Below are 17,292 nucleotides of genomic sequence, written 5' to 3'. Positions count from 1 at the left end.
GTGAGACAAACATGTTATTCAGCAGGAGAATGTCTGACATTTGCTTAACAATGCCTTTCCCCGTGCAAAAAGATTCTCTTTGATGGCATTTTGTGCCATGTAAACTTTGTAAACCTCCACTGGCGACACTTACAGGTTTTACTGCATGTGAATCCAACACGCGCTTAGAGATGAGGCAAGGAGATGAAATATCAGGCCTATAATGAGATCTACATAGAGGATATTAAAGCTCTCAGGTATTTCAGAGAGCACTCAAATATGATATACGAGGAGCTGAATGAAACGTTTGCTGCACATGATGACAGCATTAGCTTTATGGCAGTTGTTATAAAGACTTGTTCAGAACAGACATACATGCTGTTATGTTTTTTTGATTGTGACAAACAGTATTTCAAAGGGTTAGAGCCAAAATGGGGATGAATGATCCAATAGATGTCAATAAACACCAGTGGTCCTGATCCGAACATTTTTTATTTGCGTCTTGTTGAACTGTAATGTCTTGAGAGCATTGAGAGGTGCTGCTGATTGTGGAGAAAACAACATCCATGAGACTGCACACTAATCTCTATTTCCTGTGTTTACTGTGCACAAACCAGTGAGCTATTAATAACAAATCCTGTTTAAAAAGTATTATATGGGCAAAGGAAGAACAATCACTTGTTCACTCACTTTGAAAGCCAAGTGAGTAGGAGGGGATTAACTTTCATATTAGTTCAACCGTCTCTAAAATCCATTTCTTTTTCCATTGCACTGCTCACGCAGTTTCAACTGTGTTTATCAAAGTCAACACATCAAAGATGGATGAAAGCTGAAAAGCTGGTGAAAATCAGAGCGGGGCAGCAGCGCTCAGTATTGTGTCACTGTGCAGTTATGCAGATTTGAGTAAACAAAGTGCAAATTGTTTGAGGTTTTAATTAACATTTTCAACAATCATGTTATCTGAAGTAACTGAATATAACATCTGTCAGACAGATGCAGGCACTTAGGGAGCCCAGTTCCCAGTCCTCGTCTCTCTGCAAACAGGGGACGTGTCGCTCAGCGGTACCGAGGTACAAACCATCGCCTTGCAAAATTATGAGTCAAGAGTCTTCCTTATTATCTTCTGCATGTGGCATGTCAGTCCTTCACTCTCTTTTATCCTGCTGTTTCCATCTGCTGTCCAATTTGGAAGACGAGCCAAAAAACAGCGAAAAACAAACCAAAAATCCCAGATCATCTGTTACAGCGTGTCGGCTCACACCCAACGGCACAGAGAAATTGGAAGCATTTTAATTTACATTAGCATTAGCAGTTCTGATTGTCATAATGGAAACACTGTGATGACTCCTGGATAATAGTCAGTGTTGATGAAGGCAGGGTTTGGTCCGAACATGAAAACAAACAATCTTGCTCTCTCACACACTCACACTCACACACACACACACACACACACACACACACACACACACACACACACACACACCCTTGTACATAAACGCATGAAAGCATCTTTCTCTCTCAGGCTCTATATCCATGCAATCAGATACACACACAGTCTCACAACAACTTTAGATCCAAGACTAACACAAACATCTCACTTTACAGTTTACTGACAAACCGTGTTTTTGGCAGTGAGGGCTTTGCTAGCATGTGTAAAAAACAGAAATATTCCAAAAAATACTGAAATCAATACTGGTATTTGGTTCCCAGCGTTCTCCCAGTGTGAGTGGATGTCAGATCTTCCAAAAAGACTGAGACATCACATATTTTTCAACAAACAAGGGTAGATGGAAAGTTTGAGTAAGTGCTATGAAGACAGACATGGATCACTACAGTATTAGAATGGACTTAGGCATATTTTCTTTATACAACCTCCTTAAAACATGTCAGTTACATTTTCATCTAAAATAAATTCAAGTGTTGTGTGCACTGGGTATCCGGATATATAGCTCTTTGGAGTTTTGTCTACTTCAGTATTTGTTTAGTAACATAATGATATGAAACAGAACAATTTGTTCCCCACTACATTTTTGTATTGAATATTTGGAGCTTTGTTTAATGTACTTTATTTTCAAAGGGCCTGGATTGGTTCCTGTTGGCTCACATGGTGAACTTGGGTATTGGACAAATGACACACCACAAAAAAAGCATGTACATGCCGTTTAGTGTATTTCTGAGTCTTAAAATTGCGGTTTCTTTAAAAGATGATAAAATCTGCCAAATGGGGTGAAGTCATGACAGTTGTTTCCAATGCAGCTCCACCTGTTTCAGGAATTTCCTTTAAACAAGTGGCGATATCTTGAAATACAGCAGAATAAGACGGATCACATCACTGGTCTGATTTACTTTAGACATGAAGAAGAAAGTAACAATGACTCATTTAAGGTCCAGGCCCTTGTTACTTTGGAGTTATACAACATGCGTCATTTACTGAGCTCAGAGAGGTCTTAGCAGGAGGTTGGAGAAGAAAAAAAAGAAAATGTTTCAACTTGAGTCTAAGGCATAAGAGACCATACAACCAAGAGTTAGCTTTAGAGATCTTTTGAAACAGTTACTTCCAGTTTTACTTCCTCATCCATCCCTGATCACACTGTAAAACTGAGGTGACAGAACAGGTAATACTACAAAACTTTTATACTAGCTGACAGAAATTCTGACTAAGAATATAAGGTTTGGGGGTCTATGTTACTGGTTTAAGGATATAAAATTTAACATTTCTGTATTAAAATATCTAAATATCGCCTGATACTACTACTTTCAGCTAAGAGAAGGAAGTCGGTGAACACGACTAAACATATCGTGAATTAAACTTTAAAACATTACCTCACCCAAGAACATTTCTGCCAGAGTCACGTCAGACAGACAATACACAACAATAAATCCAATGATCCCATGCTACTTGTGTCTTTTGTTTTCTTTTAAATGAGAGACCCCTGTATGTTTAAGCCTAAAACTGAACCTAGGGTCTCTGATGGTTTGAATAAATATTAGGGCTGAACGATTTGGAAAAAAATTGCAATTTTTCTTACTGATATTGAGGTTGAATTTGCAATTTTTTTTAAAGTGAAGCTTCAGTTCAATATACACAGTGTAACAGCAGTATGGAGGATATTACAAAGTTTTTGTGTAGTTTTATGGACCTTTTCGTCTCGGACACCACTGACGCCCGTTATATGGATTTTTGCTGCAGGTGGGTACCCCCTCAGGTCTCCAGCTGCACTGGAATAAGAAACTACACCGGATTTCTCATCAGCATGAGGATGAGTCGATAATGACTTAACTTCGTTCTAGAGTGAACTATTCCTTTAATGTTTGTGCACCTGTGAAGCAGGTGTTTGCCTTTTACTCACCTTCTATCCTAGGCCCGGACTTCATGTTCAGACTTCCTGTCATGTCCGACACTGTTACTGTCAAGCTGGGCCTCACTGGATGGGCCTCTGTCTCCATGACCACTACAATCTGGGCAGTGTGGAGGGAGACCTTATGGAAGGACAGTGCCAGGGCCCTGATGCTGCTGGCTTTGCCCAGGGCTGAGGCCTGATGATGTGTGTCTGAACGAGAAAGGCCAGCCCTAGGAAGTGTCTTCATAGGGGAGGACTGAGGGGTGGAGGAAGCAGACGGTGGTTTACTGGAGGTATCCCATGTGTGATTCGGTAGGACTTTCTTCAGGTAGGCTTTGGCCTGCTCCAGCTTCGCCAGTGTGGGGTTCATTTTCAGGGGGCGTGATAGCTCTACATTTAGCTCAGCTGTGGAGAGAGAGAGAGCGAGAGAGAGAGAGAGAGAGAGAGAGAGAAAGAGCGAGAGATGGAAAAAACAAAGACAATAAATTGTGATGGAAAGACACAAAACAAAGTAATGGTTTTAACCGTGCAGTCAACAAAATACAAAAAACAACTCCCTCTATGGACAAATTCGAAGCAGTCTCTCTTGAAATTGTGGGAGTATCTCTTGTGCTCATCCTGACATATTTATGAAGTGCTGAGTGAAAATGCAAACAGGGCAGGAAGTAGAGAGAGCAATGCTTTTAGGCAGGTAATAAAAACACGACTTTATTTTATAACGAAGCTACCTTATAACACAAGTCAAGTACACTGAGTGGTAAACACACTCTCCCCAGATCTCTGTTGGATTATGTGTGTGTTCTGTTTGTATTTAGGAATGGGAAATTCATATATTTACATATATGCATGTACATATATGTATATACTTATATGTGTATATTATGATTAGCAATCTAGTTACAGACTATTTAGTCTTTGTCAGTGCTGAAACAAGTCCTGTTAAACTCTGTTAGAGCCAGGACCCAAATTGAAAAAATTCTCTGTTGCCCACGCTCTTTAAAGCATACTCTTGTCATTTGGAAACCCACATAAACTGGACACAATCCATTTGGGGGTTTTAAGAAAAGGTCGGTTTCCCTTGTGTCCCACTAAGCAAGATCTGTTACTATCTAACCCATGGAATACTGCATGGTACCATGTCTCATAAATCAAACTTTGAACTCTTTTCTCTTCTTCTAATCACTCAGCTTTGCATGCAAGGAGAACAGCTGGGTCCAGTCTCAATCTGTTTCCCCTTGTCTTATATGCACATATATGCACACACACAATTACAGGCTGTCTCAGTGTAACATCCTGACGTGACACTGCAGAATAGCAGAAGAGAATCTTTTTCTAATGCCAGCCACATAAATCCAAGACTCCTCGGCTCTTCTTCTGTTCTGCCTCTCTCTCGCTCTCCGGTGCACTGCAGCCTTCAAACACTTGACTGGAATTTACAGAGACACATGAATTAACTCAATGCCGTTTTACACCACTTCCATTATCCCATTTTTCCACTTGGTCATGATGATGGGAGAGGGAAGCAGTTGAAAACAAGCGCAGCTGTTTTTCATGGTCTCATCAAGGCACCAGTGTTTGGAAGGTTTTTAAGGGTTTTAGGCCTCGCCTCTGTCTCCTTCCCAGGTAGGAGCACTGGATGACATGAGCGGGAGCGCTGCCAAGAGAGGCAGACAGGCGAGTATCCACACACACACACACACACACACACACACACACACACCCTCTGCCCTAAGGATTCTATCTCATTTAATCCAGTGGAAGTGCTGCACATGGTCAAATGGAAGTATGGCTGGAGAGAGGAATTGGAGGAAAGATAGGTGGAATTTGCTGTGCAATGTAGCTTATCATTTCCACTTGACTTATCACCAGGAAACTTTTCAGCGGTGGAATAAATAGCCCGTAGGCAGCTGTTCATCCAGGTTCCTCTGCTCCCCTCCTCTCCTCTTTCACTCTTTCATTTACTTCCTCTGTTTTCATGTAGCTCATCCTTCTGCTTCTTTCTCAATCCTTTCTATCTTTTACCCCCCCCTAATTATATAAAGCTGTCTCTGCTCACCCAGTCAGGGCCAGGACCGGGGCCTTGTCTGGCTCTCTGTACAGGGAGACCTGGTCCTCATTATCGATTGTCCTCCATGCCGAGGTCCCTCTCTTCCCCCTGCCCTGAAAAATTCATCCTACCCCAACACCCAGTCAGTTCTGGGGTGGCGGTAAGAGGTGTATTACCTGTTTAATCAGAAACCCATGTGGCTTGAGTGAGCAGTGCTAAGGATAAAGCTCACTGTAACCCCAGGGTTTTAATAATTGACTTGCATAACTTTTCCTTGATTGGAGACATTCATGTCATTAGCCATTAGTAAAAAAGTCTGGTATACAGTATGCACTTTGGTGGCCCGGAATCATCCTTGCGACATCTTTCCTACCATCTGAAAAATGCTTACACTTGAATACAACCCAAAGTCCAAAAAAATTGGGATGTTGTTTAAAATTTAAATAAAAACAGAATGCAGTCATTTGCAAACAAACCGTTTAGAGACATAGTTTGTTCCTGAGCTCATGTAGTAATATCCTTTACACAACCATTTGTTTCATAAAGCGAAGACTTGCTTGGGAATGACTGAGGGGAGGAAGTCCCTTTCATCACTGAAGTTGATGAGATAAAACATAAACATATTGTCTTTGTACTTTTGTCAACTGAGTATATGTCAAAAAGGATTACCAAATTATCACATTCTGTTTTATTAATGTTTTACAAAGCATTCCAACATTTTTGTAATCAGGATTAAATATTTATTATATAGCATATAGTTGTTTCACATATTTGGATGAACTTTTATCATTCATGCAACCTCCTTTTTTATAACTCAAAGAGTAGAGAGGACAATAACGCAGCAATGATATTACCTGCAACTTCTTGTTAACTACAGACCATGCCAGTAAAGATGTTACAATTTCCTTCAAAACAATTTATGTACTTTGGATGCAGCTTATGCAGTTTATTTATTAGTTCTATCATAATGCATCCCATTAAATAACTTGAGACATGTAACATCCTCCAGTTCAGCTGGCTGATGCACTTATCACTTCTAAATTTATGACAGATCAGTGAAAGGAAAATCTGTCAAATGTGTGTATCTGGATTTTAAATTGTGGGAACTCGGAAAGAACGCTGCATGAGAACCCTGGAAGTGAAGGGGAACACAGTATCTGTACAGTTTACCCACCGGCTTTATTTGCTAACCGATGGAGCACATTTTTATTGAAGTGGCGCAATGTCAAAAGATGAATCTTTTGAGGAACTCCAATAAAATCGCACCACAGCATTATATGGCTTCAAGTCCCTCCGTACATTCGGTTGTTTCTCTGGAATTGATATGGGGGGGTGTGTAAGGCTGCCTTTACAGTGATGTTCCATATGGTTTCACTATCCAGTCAAAGAAGGCATAAAACGAGGAAACTCATACCTCACAACAGAAAAATAAGAAATAAAACATAAACAATTTACAAGCATGACAGACTTTTTTACAGGCTAAGCTGCAAAAACCTATATTTATGGACTAAGATTTAATGCAGCACTCAAGACTTTCAACCAAATACAGTGCTGCACCTCTTTAACACTGTAAAGCAAACAACAGAATACCAAGAGGTTCAACACTGCTTTCAAATGTGCTTGTTATGCTTTAGAATGGCAAAGAAAGACTGCAGAAATTTCTTTTTAAAAAAGGAAGGAAATATTAATTATTGAACGAAATGTGGTGGCACTTTCATCACAGAGCAATGGGAGTCAAAGAAGGCTTTTTCCAGCAGTGGCAATCTCGAACATATGAGTGTTTTTATTGGGAACACCTTGTCTTCAGCTGCAAGAATAACAGCTATTTTAAGCTGGAAACTGTCAGTGGAAGGCCCTATGCAAGGAGCGAGCATCAAGCCTAGAGGTTAAGAGGTGTCGGTGGCGTTCACATACCTTTAAAGAACGGGCCTTAATGTGAACAGGCTGGGGAGAATCATAGACTGGCCCTTCTCAGGTGTCAGCCTCTATTAGCGCTGGAGAAAGTGGGAGATCAAGGTCTGACAGAGGGGCACATACACACACACGTATACATCTCTGTAAAGTGGTGGGGAGATCAAATATGCTTATTACCCAGGTTGCTGCGCCTTTTTGGCGAGGTCATGCATGACGCCGTCCCTACTTTGAACCTGGTGTTGGGTGCTTGTGCGTGTGCAACCACCAAGAACATTGTTTTCATACCGACCCCACCTTTGATTTTTTCTTTTAGTTGACTTTTACGCTTGACTCTTCACAGCAGAACGCCTGTGTCAGACACAGGTGGCAGTGTGTTCAATTACACAGGGTATGTCTGTGTTTGTAAGGACCATCATTTTTTAGAGGGGTATCTGTAAAATCCCCGTCACAAAAAACCCCCCAAAAAACCTCAACCTCATAAGGAAGGCCAGTGACACGCGCCTCAGATGCCATCTGACTCAAATTAGAGTGGTTCTGGACAGTTCGGAGGGGCACAGGTTTGTATACAGTAACTGACAACATTTCTGCGAACCCATAGCTTGACGGGAACCAGGCACGCGGGAGAGTAATGGTTCCAATTTGTTCTAGCTAATCTATCACCTGTTGCTTCTCTTGTCTCCAAGTGGTAGCAGTTACATCTCTGGACTCCTGCACTGACCCTCTCAACGAATGGAACTGAGCAAGAAAGGTGAGAGAGGGAGTGACGAGAGTGTATGTGTGTGTTTGTGTGTTCACTGGTCAATCTCTGAACCCTGCTCATGTTGAGAAAACACATACCCACCTCTGCCTTTTTTTTGTTTGCTGGTCAAGCCTTGAACCCTCTTGGTTCTGAAAAATATGGCTTCCTTTATGTATCTGCATTAGAAGTGTTTATATGTATGTGTGTGTGTGTATGTGATGAGTGGCTGCTGAGTGAGGGTTAGTGCTGAAACACCACCCAGTATACAGTACACATGTTACAAGTGTTTCCCACCCGGCATCCTTGGAAGGGCAGCTTTGATTGGTCTTGCAGAATAAATGCTGCTGAAATTGCGAGCATATTGCTGTAAACACACAGCACGACGTGGCCTTGCAGCAGTCTGCTCTCTGTTTGCGCCTCGTTGAAATAAATCAAACGTGAAACATTGTCGAATCAAAGTAGAGCCGCCAGACATGATACATACACATTGCAGCACACACACACATAGCGACAGACAGTTATAAAAACTTGCACATGCAAATAAACCATCTGTGAAAACACTGCAGGAGAGATAAATAAAATGCTATACTGTCTAAAATACAGGAATTAATGTATTCCACAAGCCAGCCACTGATTCTCCTGCTCTTTATAATTTCCTCCTTTGCACCCCTATCCCTAAAGACGAATATCATCTCCACCAGGGAGTCTTCTAACCATAACAACTAACAGTTGAAAATGTGTGTGCGTGTGTGGGTGAAGGGGAACCAGTAGCATGTGTGGTCAATTCTAGATATTTCCAGCACAGCCTGACCTGGGGCAACCTCACACTGAGCCTGGATCCTGTCTGAGTCATATGGGAGAGTGTTGTTTATATGTGTGTGTGTATGTAACGCAAATGAATGTGAGTGATTATGATTGAAGTTATCCTACTGAGACAAGGATAGTTCTGCTCTTCACTAGTTCAAGGGAAACACCTGACTGTAATTGCACAAAGTCAACATCTGTGCCTCAACTAAACACTACAATCAGATGTAACCACGGCATAATGTAATTATCTTTAGAGATGTAACAGTAACCCTGTGCAGTGAGACAGTGAAACATCCTGTTAATATATTATATCAAAGTTGTAAAATCAACACAGAACATGGTGCACTTTCTACGAAACAAATAAACTGAGTGAACCTAAATCCATTTAAATAATTATTTTTTTAATGAATTACAAAATTCTTATTTCTAAGGGAGATCTAATGTCAGTATACACTCTTTAAGTCTATCACTACTCACTACATCAATTCGCCTCTCATGTATGCAGTGACTTCCCTTTAAAAGGGACTCATATTCACTATAAAACTCGAAACCTAAATTCTGATGTCATACGTGGAAAGATTACAATCGCTAAAATTTCACTGCTGGCATCATTGGGAATGAGCAGAGTGGTAGACGGACACTGTTGATGCGTGGCTGTATTGTGTGACTGCTGTGGTGTACAGAGAGCTGCATTGTGTTGTGCTGTGTGATTCCAGGTGGAGAGAAGCTGAAGGCTTTCCCTGACAGCAGGGAGGGAGGCCTGTGGCGGACAAAGGGCTTTACGCTTCCACGTACTATCATCCATTATACCTACATTTTAGTCCTGGAGCTCATTTGTGTGTGCTGTACATGAACAATATGTGTTTATGATTGTATGTATGTAGAAGAAAGACATTAGATTATATGCCGATAGTACGTCGATAGTTGGGTGTCAGTGTGTGTGTGTGTATCTGCAGCATCTGGCCTGCTGGGTTCAGGAGGCTGAACTCTGAAGGATGTCCTGCGCCTACACACACTCTCCATGAAACCCTCACAGGGATAACAAGCTTGCACACACTCACACACTTAAAAGCCCACTCACACTTTTATTCATTGCGGTTCTATCTGAGTAGGATGTCGGCCACACCTTTAGGTCAACAACCTTAGCTTAAAGCTCATATGGATTTCATATTAGTCTAAAAATAGACGACCAAACCCTGTGAAAGGCAAATACACATGAGAATGACGTTACACACACACACAAGCGCACATGCACTCTCTCTCTCTCGCTCTCTCTCTCGCTCTCTCTCCTTCTCTCACACACACACACACACACACACACACACACACACACACACACACACACACACACACACACACACACACACAAACAAAGTGAGTTATAGAAGCAACATCAGTGGCCTACATCCGCAATGTCATTTAGATTTCTCATCATCTGCGCGTACAGCAGAAGAGTAGGCCTTAGTGTTTGCCTCTGGTATGTGTTTGTTCAGCATGTGTGTGTGGACTTTTCCCCTGACAAGCGATCAAATGCAGAACGGATGCTTTAAAATAGTAGACGAGCACGTTAGCGTGAGTGTACAGAAGTTGCATGTGTTGAACAGTGTGTTTGTGTTCGTTTGGGCGTGATCCCCACCTGGGCCATTGAGGAAATCTTTGATCTGGAGGCAGAGCAGAGGGGGAGGGATGCCCGTTTTATTGTCCACCTCTCCTGCTACTGTCTGAAGCCAAAACACATTGTAGTCCAGAGACTCTGGAAGAGTCTTTCCTGGGTCTGATGAAAGATAATGAGATTAAGAAAGAGACAAAAAAGAGGAGAAAAGGTGCATGAGGAAAGGAAGAGAACAAGACATGCTTTTAACATATTTAACATTAATAGATTTTATTTACTTGTTTGTTAGTCTATCTTTGTGTATATAAAGGGTTGGTAGAAAAGTTGAATTTGCTGTATTTACTACAAGGAACTTTTATCTGCTTATGAAATAGCCTCAATTTAATATGGTTGCTTCTATACTATAAGCAAACAAGACAATCAGCGAGAAGATTGGCTATTTCTATACAGACAGATTATAAACAGGTTATAGCCTGAGAAAACGTAGCTGCTCTGTAGTCTGGTGGTACGGTACAAAACACAAAAGTTCCTTGTAGTAGTTTTAAACAGTGTGTAACATCTAAGTCCCATCCGTAACTCTAACAGGTTCCATTCACCTCTTCACCACACCATCTAATCCATCCTCCTCTCCAGATCTCTCTTACCCAGACACTTGTAGTCAGAAGCTACTCCTCTTAAGGCAACGTCAAACACAGACAGCTCCATCCTCTGCTTACGATGGTGGCAGCTGAGCAGAGCAGAAGGTTGCATCACCTGGAGGTACAGGAGGGGTTCCAGCACCTGGTCCCCAGCCCCTCTTCTCCCGGGCTGTCTCACAATGGTCACACCCAACGCTTGTCGGGCCGAGGAGCGGCTGGGATTTGGCAGGCCATCCAAGGAGAGCAGGCTGCCTCTCAGCAGTGGGGAGGCTGGCTGGGACGTGTTGCTGTTGAGGATATCATCAGCAGTGAGGCCAGCGAGGGAATCTTGGGCAGCCGGAGCTGGGTCTGGAGTCGGAGAGGTAGAGGCTGGAGGAGACTCAGACAGGATGTCAGGCTGGTTTAGGGCACTCTTTCCCACCTACAACAGATGCAGACAGATAATTTCGTACTGAGCCAGAATTCATTCATTCAGTTCTTTGAGGCATTGTTTCAGGTAGCTGATGGAAACTTTACTGAGGATTTTTGGTCCATCATGGTTCACCAGCATCACCAGTTTATGTAGATGCTGTTGACCCCATTCATACATCAAATCATTGCTTGGAGGAACTAGTTGTTTACAATAAAATTGCCACTCTGGTGTAGATGTGAGCAAAAAGACATTACCAGGAAAGCAACCCTGACAGTTCTAAATGTCTCTGACAACTATGTGTTTGTGTGTCTATTTTGTGTGGGACAGCGTTAGGCTGGTGCCCAGAAGTCTTTAACTTTCATATCTGCATTATCCATCTTCTAAATTTGGACTGTATAAAATAACTTTCATCAAACACTTAAAGTAATTCCAAATCATTAGGTAGATTTGAAGACTTTGTAATATTGATCCTTTGTACTTACACACAAATACAATCCTCACATTATGGTATAAATAATTATAAATACATGGACAACTGACAAATCTAGGGCCTGTCTCATAAGAGAACTTTCATGTCACAGGCTTTTCTTTTTTTTTACCTTATCTCCTGGCTCCTTCTTCTCGGGTGTGCTGGGGGTGTCCGAGGATGAGGGAAGGGCCTTTGGGGGACTGGAGCAGGCATAGGTCATGACAGACAGCCTACTAGCGGTGACGAAGATGTCAAAAGGGATGAAGCTGAGGTTCTTGGTGATGGTGGACTTGTGGGAAGGCCTTGCGATGCAGTGGTGGCTGGCCCCGCTTTGCTGCTCTATTTGCACGATGCGAATACGAGCACTGTCGCTCCCAAAGCCGCTGTCCTGCCCTGTCCCGCTGTGACGAGATGAGGAGTCAACACCTGACGCAGGGTCTCGACTGCCACGCTTCTGCTCACTCCGACGCACCTGCATGGAGAAAGAGTGGAAGGTACGGCTGAGTTCACACTGATGCTGACTTTTTGAGCCTTGAAGTCAGCTGGAGATGACTTTTAGTGGCCTTTCTGTAAAACGTGCTTTACTTTGTCACTAAACATCGTCAGTAAAAGACCTTTTCTAAAGGTAGAAACTATAAATTAAAAGTCCCTATATAATGCACAAACTTACTGACCACATACACACAATATCATTGAGTGGGCAGCTGCATATTGGGCAAAAAAAAAAAATGTTTTTCGTGTTAAAGAACATCATATTAAAAGTTGTTTCATATATTTATATGATATAATTTGTGCTTTTACAAAAAAGAAAGTGTTATGAAGGGCTGAATTATTGAGCCAGAACAGTAACATGTGTATCTGTCCACATATACAGAATTGCTTCTGCAATGCTTCCTTTACTCCTGTTGAAAGAACGAAAAGGCGGGAAGGTGAAAGAGTGGAAGGGAGGGAAAGAAGAGAAAGAGGGAGAAAAAACTGTTCTTCACCTGTTGTGTCTAGTCTCTTATGTCAATATGACTGTCTACAGGATGTTTTCAGGTCAATTTTGGCGAGATCCGCGTGCAGCCTCGATTGACAAGCGCATGAGAAGCCTGACTCACAACGCCAGTGTGGCGGCCCTAACCTGTTAAGATGGATGCCTAAATGAAAAGCAAGACCTTATGCCACGCACACACGCTTCTCACACAGCCAGTGCGGCCAGCCTGTTAGTGTGCAGAAATGCAAATTACACTCTCCCTGCCTCTCCCCTCTCAAAACCTCATCTCCACGCCAAACCAGTGACAGAAAGTTGAAACTGAAAATCAGTGGCACTGAAAAAAAGAAGACATGGTAAAAAATCCTGTCACTGAAAAAAGACAGACATGAAGGATAAATCAGAAGATTGTCATTGAAAAACATGTGAAAATCCCCCAAAATGTCAAAATAAAATGAAATAATCTTTAATGTCTGTGTTTTATTTTTCAATGTATTTTTTTTTCAGTGCCAAATATTTGTTTCAGTGCCAATACAACTTTTTCAAATACAAATGTTTCAATGCCAATTTGAAACAGTTGAAGATGAAGATTTCTTTCGTTCCCTGGCATAAAAGGAATATATAAATGACAATACAAGCTGAATCAGCATCAGCCAAACTGTAATATTTAACATCATATCTGCCCAGAATTTCACAATCAGTGCATCCCTAATAAATATCATGAATATAGGCCCTTAGACATGAAAGTATGGAATTGCAATCACACACACACACACCAAAAGGGGCAGCTGATACCTGAGTGACTACACACCCCTACACCCCTAAACATGTGCAACAGCTTGATAAATGTGATGAACATGAGTATTCAATTAGCATCATAAAAAACTGCTTTATCTCAAACCAGACCAAGATGCTGTGAAGTGCTGAAATGGATCTGGATAAGAACGTTTTCTTCTTCTTCTGCAAAGTTTGTTTCTTATTTGGATCCTGGCTTTACAAGAGGACACAAACCAAATAACTTGCTTGATTGAAACCATGGACAAATTGACCAAAGGAGGAGAGCGTCATATAGCCACAGAGACATTAAAGGCATGCTTTGGGACTTTTTCTGTGGTCTTAAAATCATTTTGCACTTCTTGCAATATTGGAAATGTCTTTGAAAAAGGGCCTCACCCCGGCAAATCGAATTGTTTCGTGCAGTGACTGTGGTATTGTGTATAAAGCAGCCGAGATTTTATGCTTGGCTCCGACTAACGGATGTCGGGACAGTTCCAGCCGTTGTGGCAATAAAAAGCTCTCAGTGACAGATGATATAAATCAATGTGAGTAGGTTGCTGAGTTTCAAGCGACAATGAAAACAGGCATCTTTATTCTGCTACCAAAGCATGCCATCTTCAAGACTATAAAGAAGCCGCCACTGGCTCCCATGGGACAGGAATGAGACAAACACATAAAACTAAATGCTACCTAGCAAATAATAAATTACTGGACATGTTTATATAGGGCTGACACGTGTGGGTAAAAAGCTGGAATAAACAGAAGCGTTTACTTTTCAAAAATTTCCCAAGTGCATGGAAAATATTTTGTAGATGTTGAGAAAAAACACTTGAAGCCACCCCCACAAAAACACTCCCTTTTCACTCATACAGCAGAGCTTTTTAGCCTGAGACACAAGTAAATATACAGAAAAACAGCAGGCGGAGAGGGCACCAGTGAACATGTGAGGCAGTTTCAGTTCAACCACTGCATCGCATCAATTAAACACTTCTCCTGCAGGCTTGTCAGGTGCATCGTTAACAGACTTGAGTCTATTAATCATCATCATTGCCAATAACATTTCCAACAATTTAACTCCATTAATGAGGGCATTCCCCCATATTTCCCTTACATGTTAATGGGTACAATGTCGGTTTCAATTAGCTACTGCCATTTTTGAGCCATGATTATGATGAACTGAAAAATAGAGAATAGATTTTTGAACAGACTCAAGGTATGTCCCATCCTAGCCCACCCTCGTCTGTTCCCGCAACCTGCACATGGTTGCTATTACAGCATGTACACCCAGCTGCCCCACCTCCCCCTCTACATCGCTCCCTCCTACCCACTCCATGAGAATTTCAAATGTATATTATTGCTGTGGTGGAGATAGTGTTTCAAGACCTCCAGGCAAATACTAAACCCACTGGCAGCACATTAGACAGAATACTTGACTTATTAGATATTTCCTATTCTAAACAGTGTCATCAAAGGCTAAGAACAAGAGCCATATAAAACGCTGCGGCAAGCCTGCCTGCCTGCCCGTTCTATTCACCCAGGCTCATGTGTGGGGCTTCCATAGGATCGGCCCTGCCAGATCCCTCTCCTTTCCCTGGCCTAATGAGGACAGGATGTGTGCACTTCTTTTCTGTAGAAATGTAAGATTTTCCAAGCAATGGGGAGGGGAGAAAAGACAGAAAAGGGCCTGGACCTGTCTCCATGTGTGTTGTGTTAAGCTGGTGAAACTTGTATTGAGGTTAGGAGGTATTTGAAAAGGTATTCAGCACAGGCAAAAACGTCCACTCCAAGGAGCACCCCAAGTTTGGAAGGGACAAATAAGCTGCACAGCAGCTGGGAAAGAGCAAGAGCCAGGAGAAACTGCCAGATACTCTTTACGCTCCTCTGTCTCTCTTCCCAAGCTTAGGCTGTACACATGCATTTACAATTACAGCAAATACCCCGTCTTCTCTTTAAGCACCACTACTGAGAGAGTGCCCCCTAAGCAAATTCTTGGTCTATATTTAGATGTACTTACAAGTGGAATAACGGATAATGGGGAACACAATTGGGGGCGTAGAGGGAAAGAGACAATGAGAGAACATGCCGCAGCACGCAGTTGTCCATATAGTTACGATCAACGCATGCAATCAGTGCATTCATGCAAACATGTACAAATAAACACACATGAAGTCAGTTGCTTTCCCAGGGTTTGATCTCAGCTCTAGTTCTAAAGCACATAAGTGGATTCCTTACTGTGTTTTTAAGATTAGTTATATTCCCATTGTGCTTACTCACTGAAAAAGAGAACAAGTATACGCATAAAACATAAACCTATGGCTCTGTAGTCTATATGCTTTAACCTTTCGCCAATTTATTCATTGACAGAGGGCAATAAATTCAGAATACAAACATGCACTGTAGCGGCAGGCCTGCTCCCAGCTGAAATCCCCTTTTCCAACCATTACTTTCTATTATATTATATAATAGCTGTACTGAAGCACTGTTTCCAGATCCCAGTGCAATCTTTCTCTGGACATAGTTGATCATGATCATGAACGTGTGTCTACGCACACATTCACACAACAGCCCCCCAACCCCCATCGGCCAATCATGAGGTCATGCCGTCTCTAGGCAGAACATTCTGGAAAATGGAGGATAATCCCCAAAGTGTGAAACCATGAGTCTCCCAAGTGCCAATCATATCAGAGTGCATCTGTACGACTTCTGACCCCTATTTCTGTCAGTATAACTCGGAACAGCTTGGCTAGAGGAAGGCTAATATGCGGAAGCAAATGTCACATCATCCAAATGCCACCCGTTTATACTGTTGGCTGGCTAGTGGAATATGACAACATAACTTTTACATCTAAATACCACATATGCAGCTGATTTTTTCCAGATGAATGAAATGAATAGGTTGCAATTCAGGTTCAGAGATCAGGGAAGATGAAAATCTTGACGTTTTAAGATGGTAGAGAAATCCATGGTAGTCGACAGGAGAGAATATAATAAATAAAGTCAGAGTAACAAAGGTGACGATTATTCCTTTCAAAAGGGTCCATTTAACAGGCACATATGCTCGCTGAAGTCAAACTATATATATAAAAAATCTTCAAGGGTACCCAAGTTTACTTCAGGAACAAGAAAAGAAGAAAGGAAAATAAATAAATAAATAAAAATCTACTACCAGCCTGTATGTATTAATACATATGAATGAAATGCATGGGTACAGTAAGTACAAAATGCCACTAAAAACACAAAAGGATTGCAACAGCATAGCATCAATACTAATGTTGACATAATCAAAGCACTGTTGCATGGAAAGGCTGGCTGATAATTGTAGGAGAAGATCAAGGCAGCTGTTTGAAAAGAACATGAACACTAGTGCTGATCGAAGGTGTCAGCAACTTGACATCATTTGAGAATTACAAAGTTTTTCAAAGAAAACTTTCAAGTATGTGGGGACAGAGTTGTCACAGAAAGAGATTTCAGGCTAAATCTTTTACTTTATCATCTTTTCTGCACATGTAATATATTTCCATTTTTAGCCGACACCCCCTCAGGTTTCCAAGTCCTGGTAAAATAAATGTTTGTTTATTAACTTT

The 17,292-nt window shown here is 41.7% G+C and overlaps 1 protein-coding gene across 3 annotated transcripts in view; it reads right to left on the bottom strand.

The window, feature by feature from the left end:
- The window catches only part of vps13b (vacuolar protein sorting 13 homolog B), a 347,536-nt gene that overhangs the window by 81,799 nt on the left and 248,445 nt on the right, over nucleotides 1-17,292 (bottom strand). For all 3 annotated transcript variants that reach the window (XM_084357862.1, XM_084357860.1, XM_084357861.1), the window contains exons 35-38: nucleotides 12,089-12,430; nucleotides 11,084-11,498; nucleotides 10,464-10,601; nucleotides 3,330-3,725 (exon numbers count right to left, since the gene is read on the bottom strand). In XM_084357862.1, the coding sequence (XP_084213988.1) occupies nucleotides 3,330-3,725; nucleotides 10,464-10,601; nucleotides 11,084-11,498; nucleotides 12,089-12,430 (1,291 nt within the window). The remainder of the gene's footprint in view (nucleotides 1-3,329; nucleotides 3,726-10,463; nucleotides 10,602-11,083; nucleotides 11,499-12,088; nucleotides 12,431-17,292) is intronic.

This window comes from Pagrus pagrus (genome assembly GCF_965226575.1).
Source record: "Pagrus pagrus genome assembly, chromosome: 7".
Classification (NCBI taxonomy): Eukaryota; Metazoa; Chordata; class Actinopteri; order Spariformes; family Sparidae; genus Pagrus; species Pagrus pagrus.
This window is presented reverse-complemented; position numbering and strand designations above follow the sequence as displayed.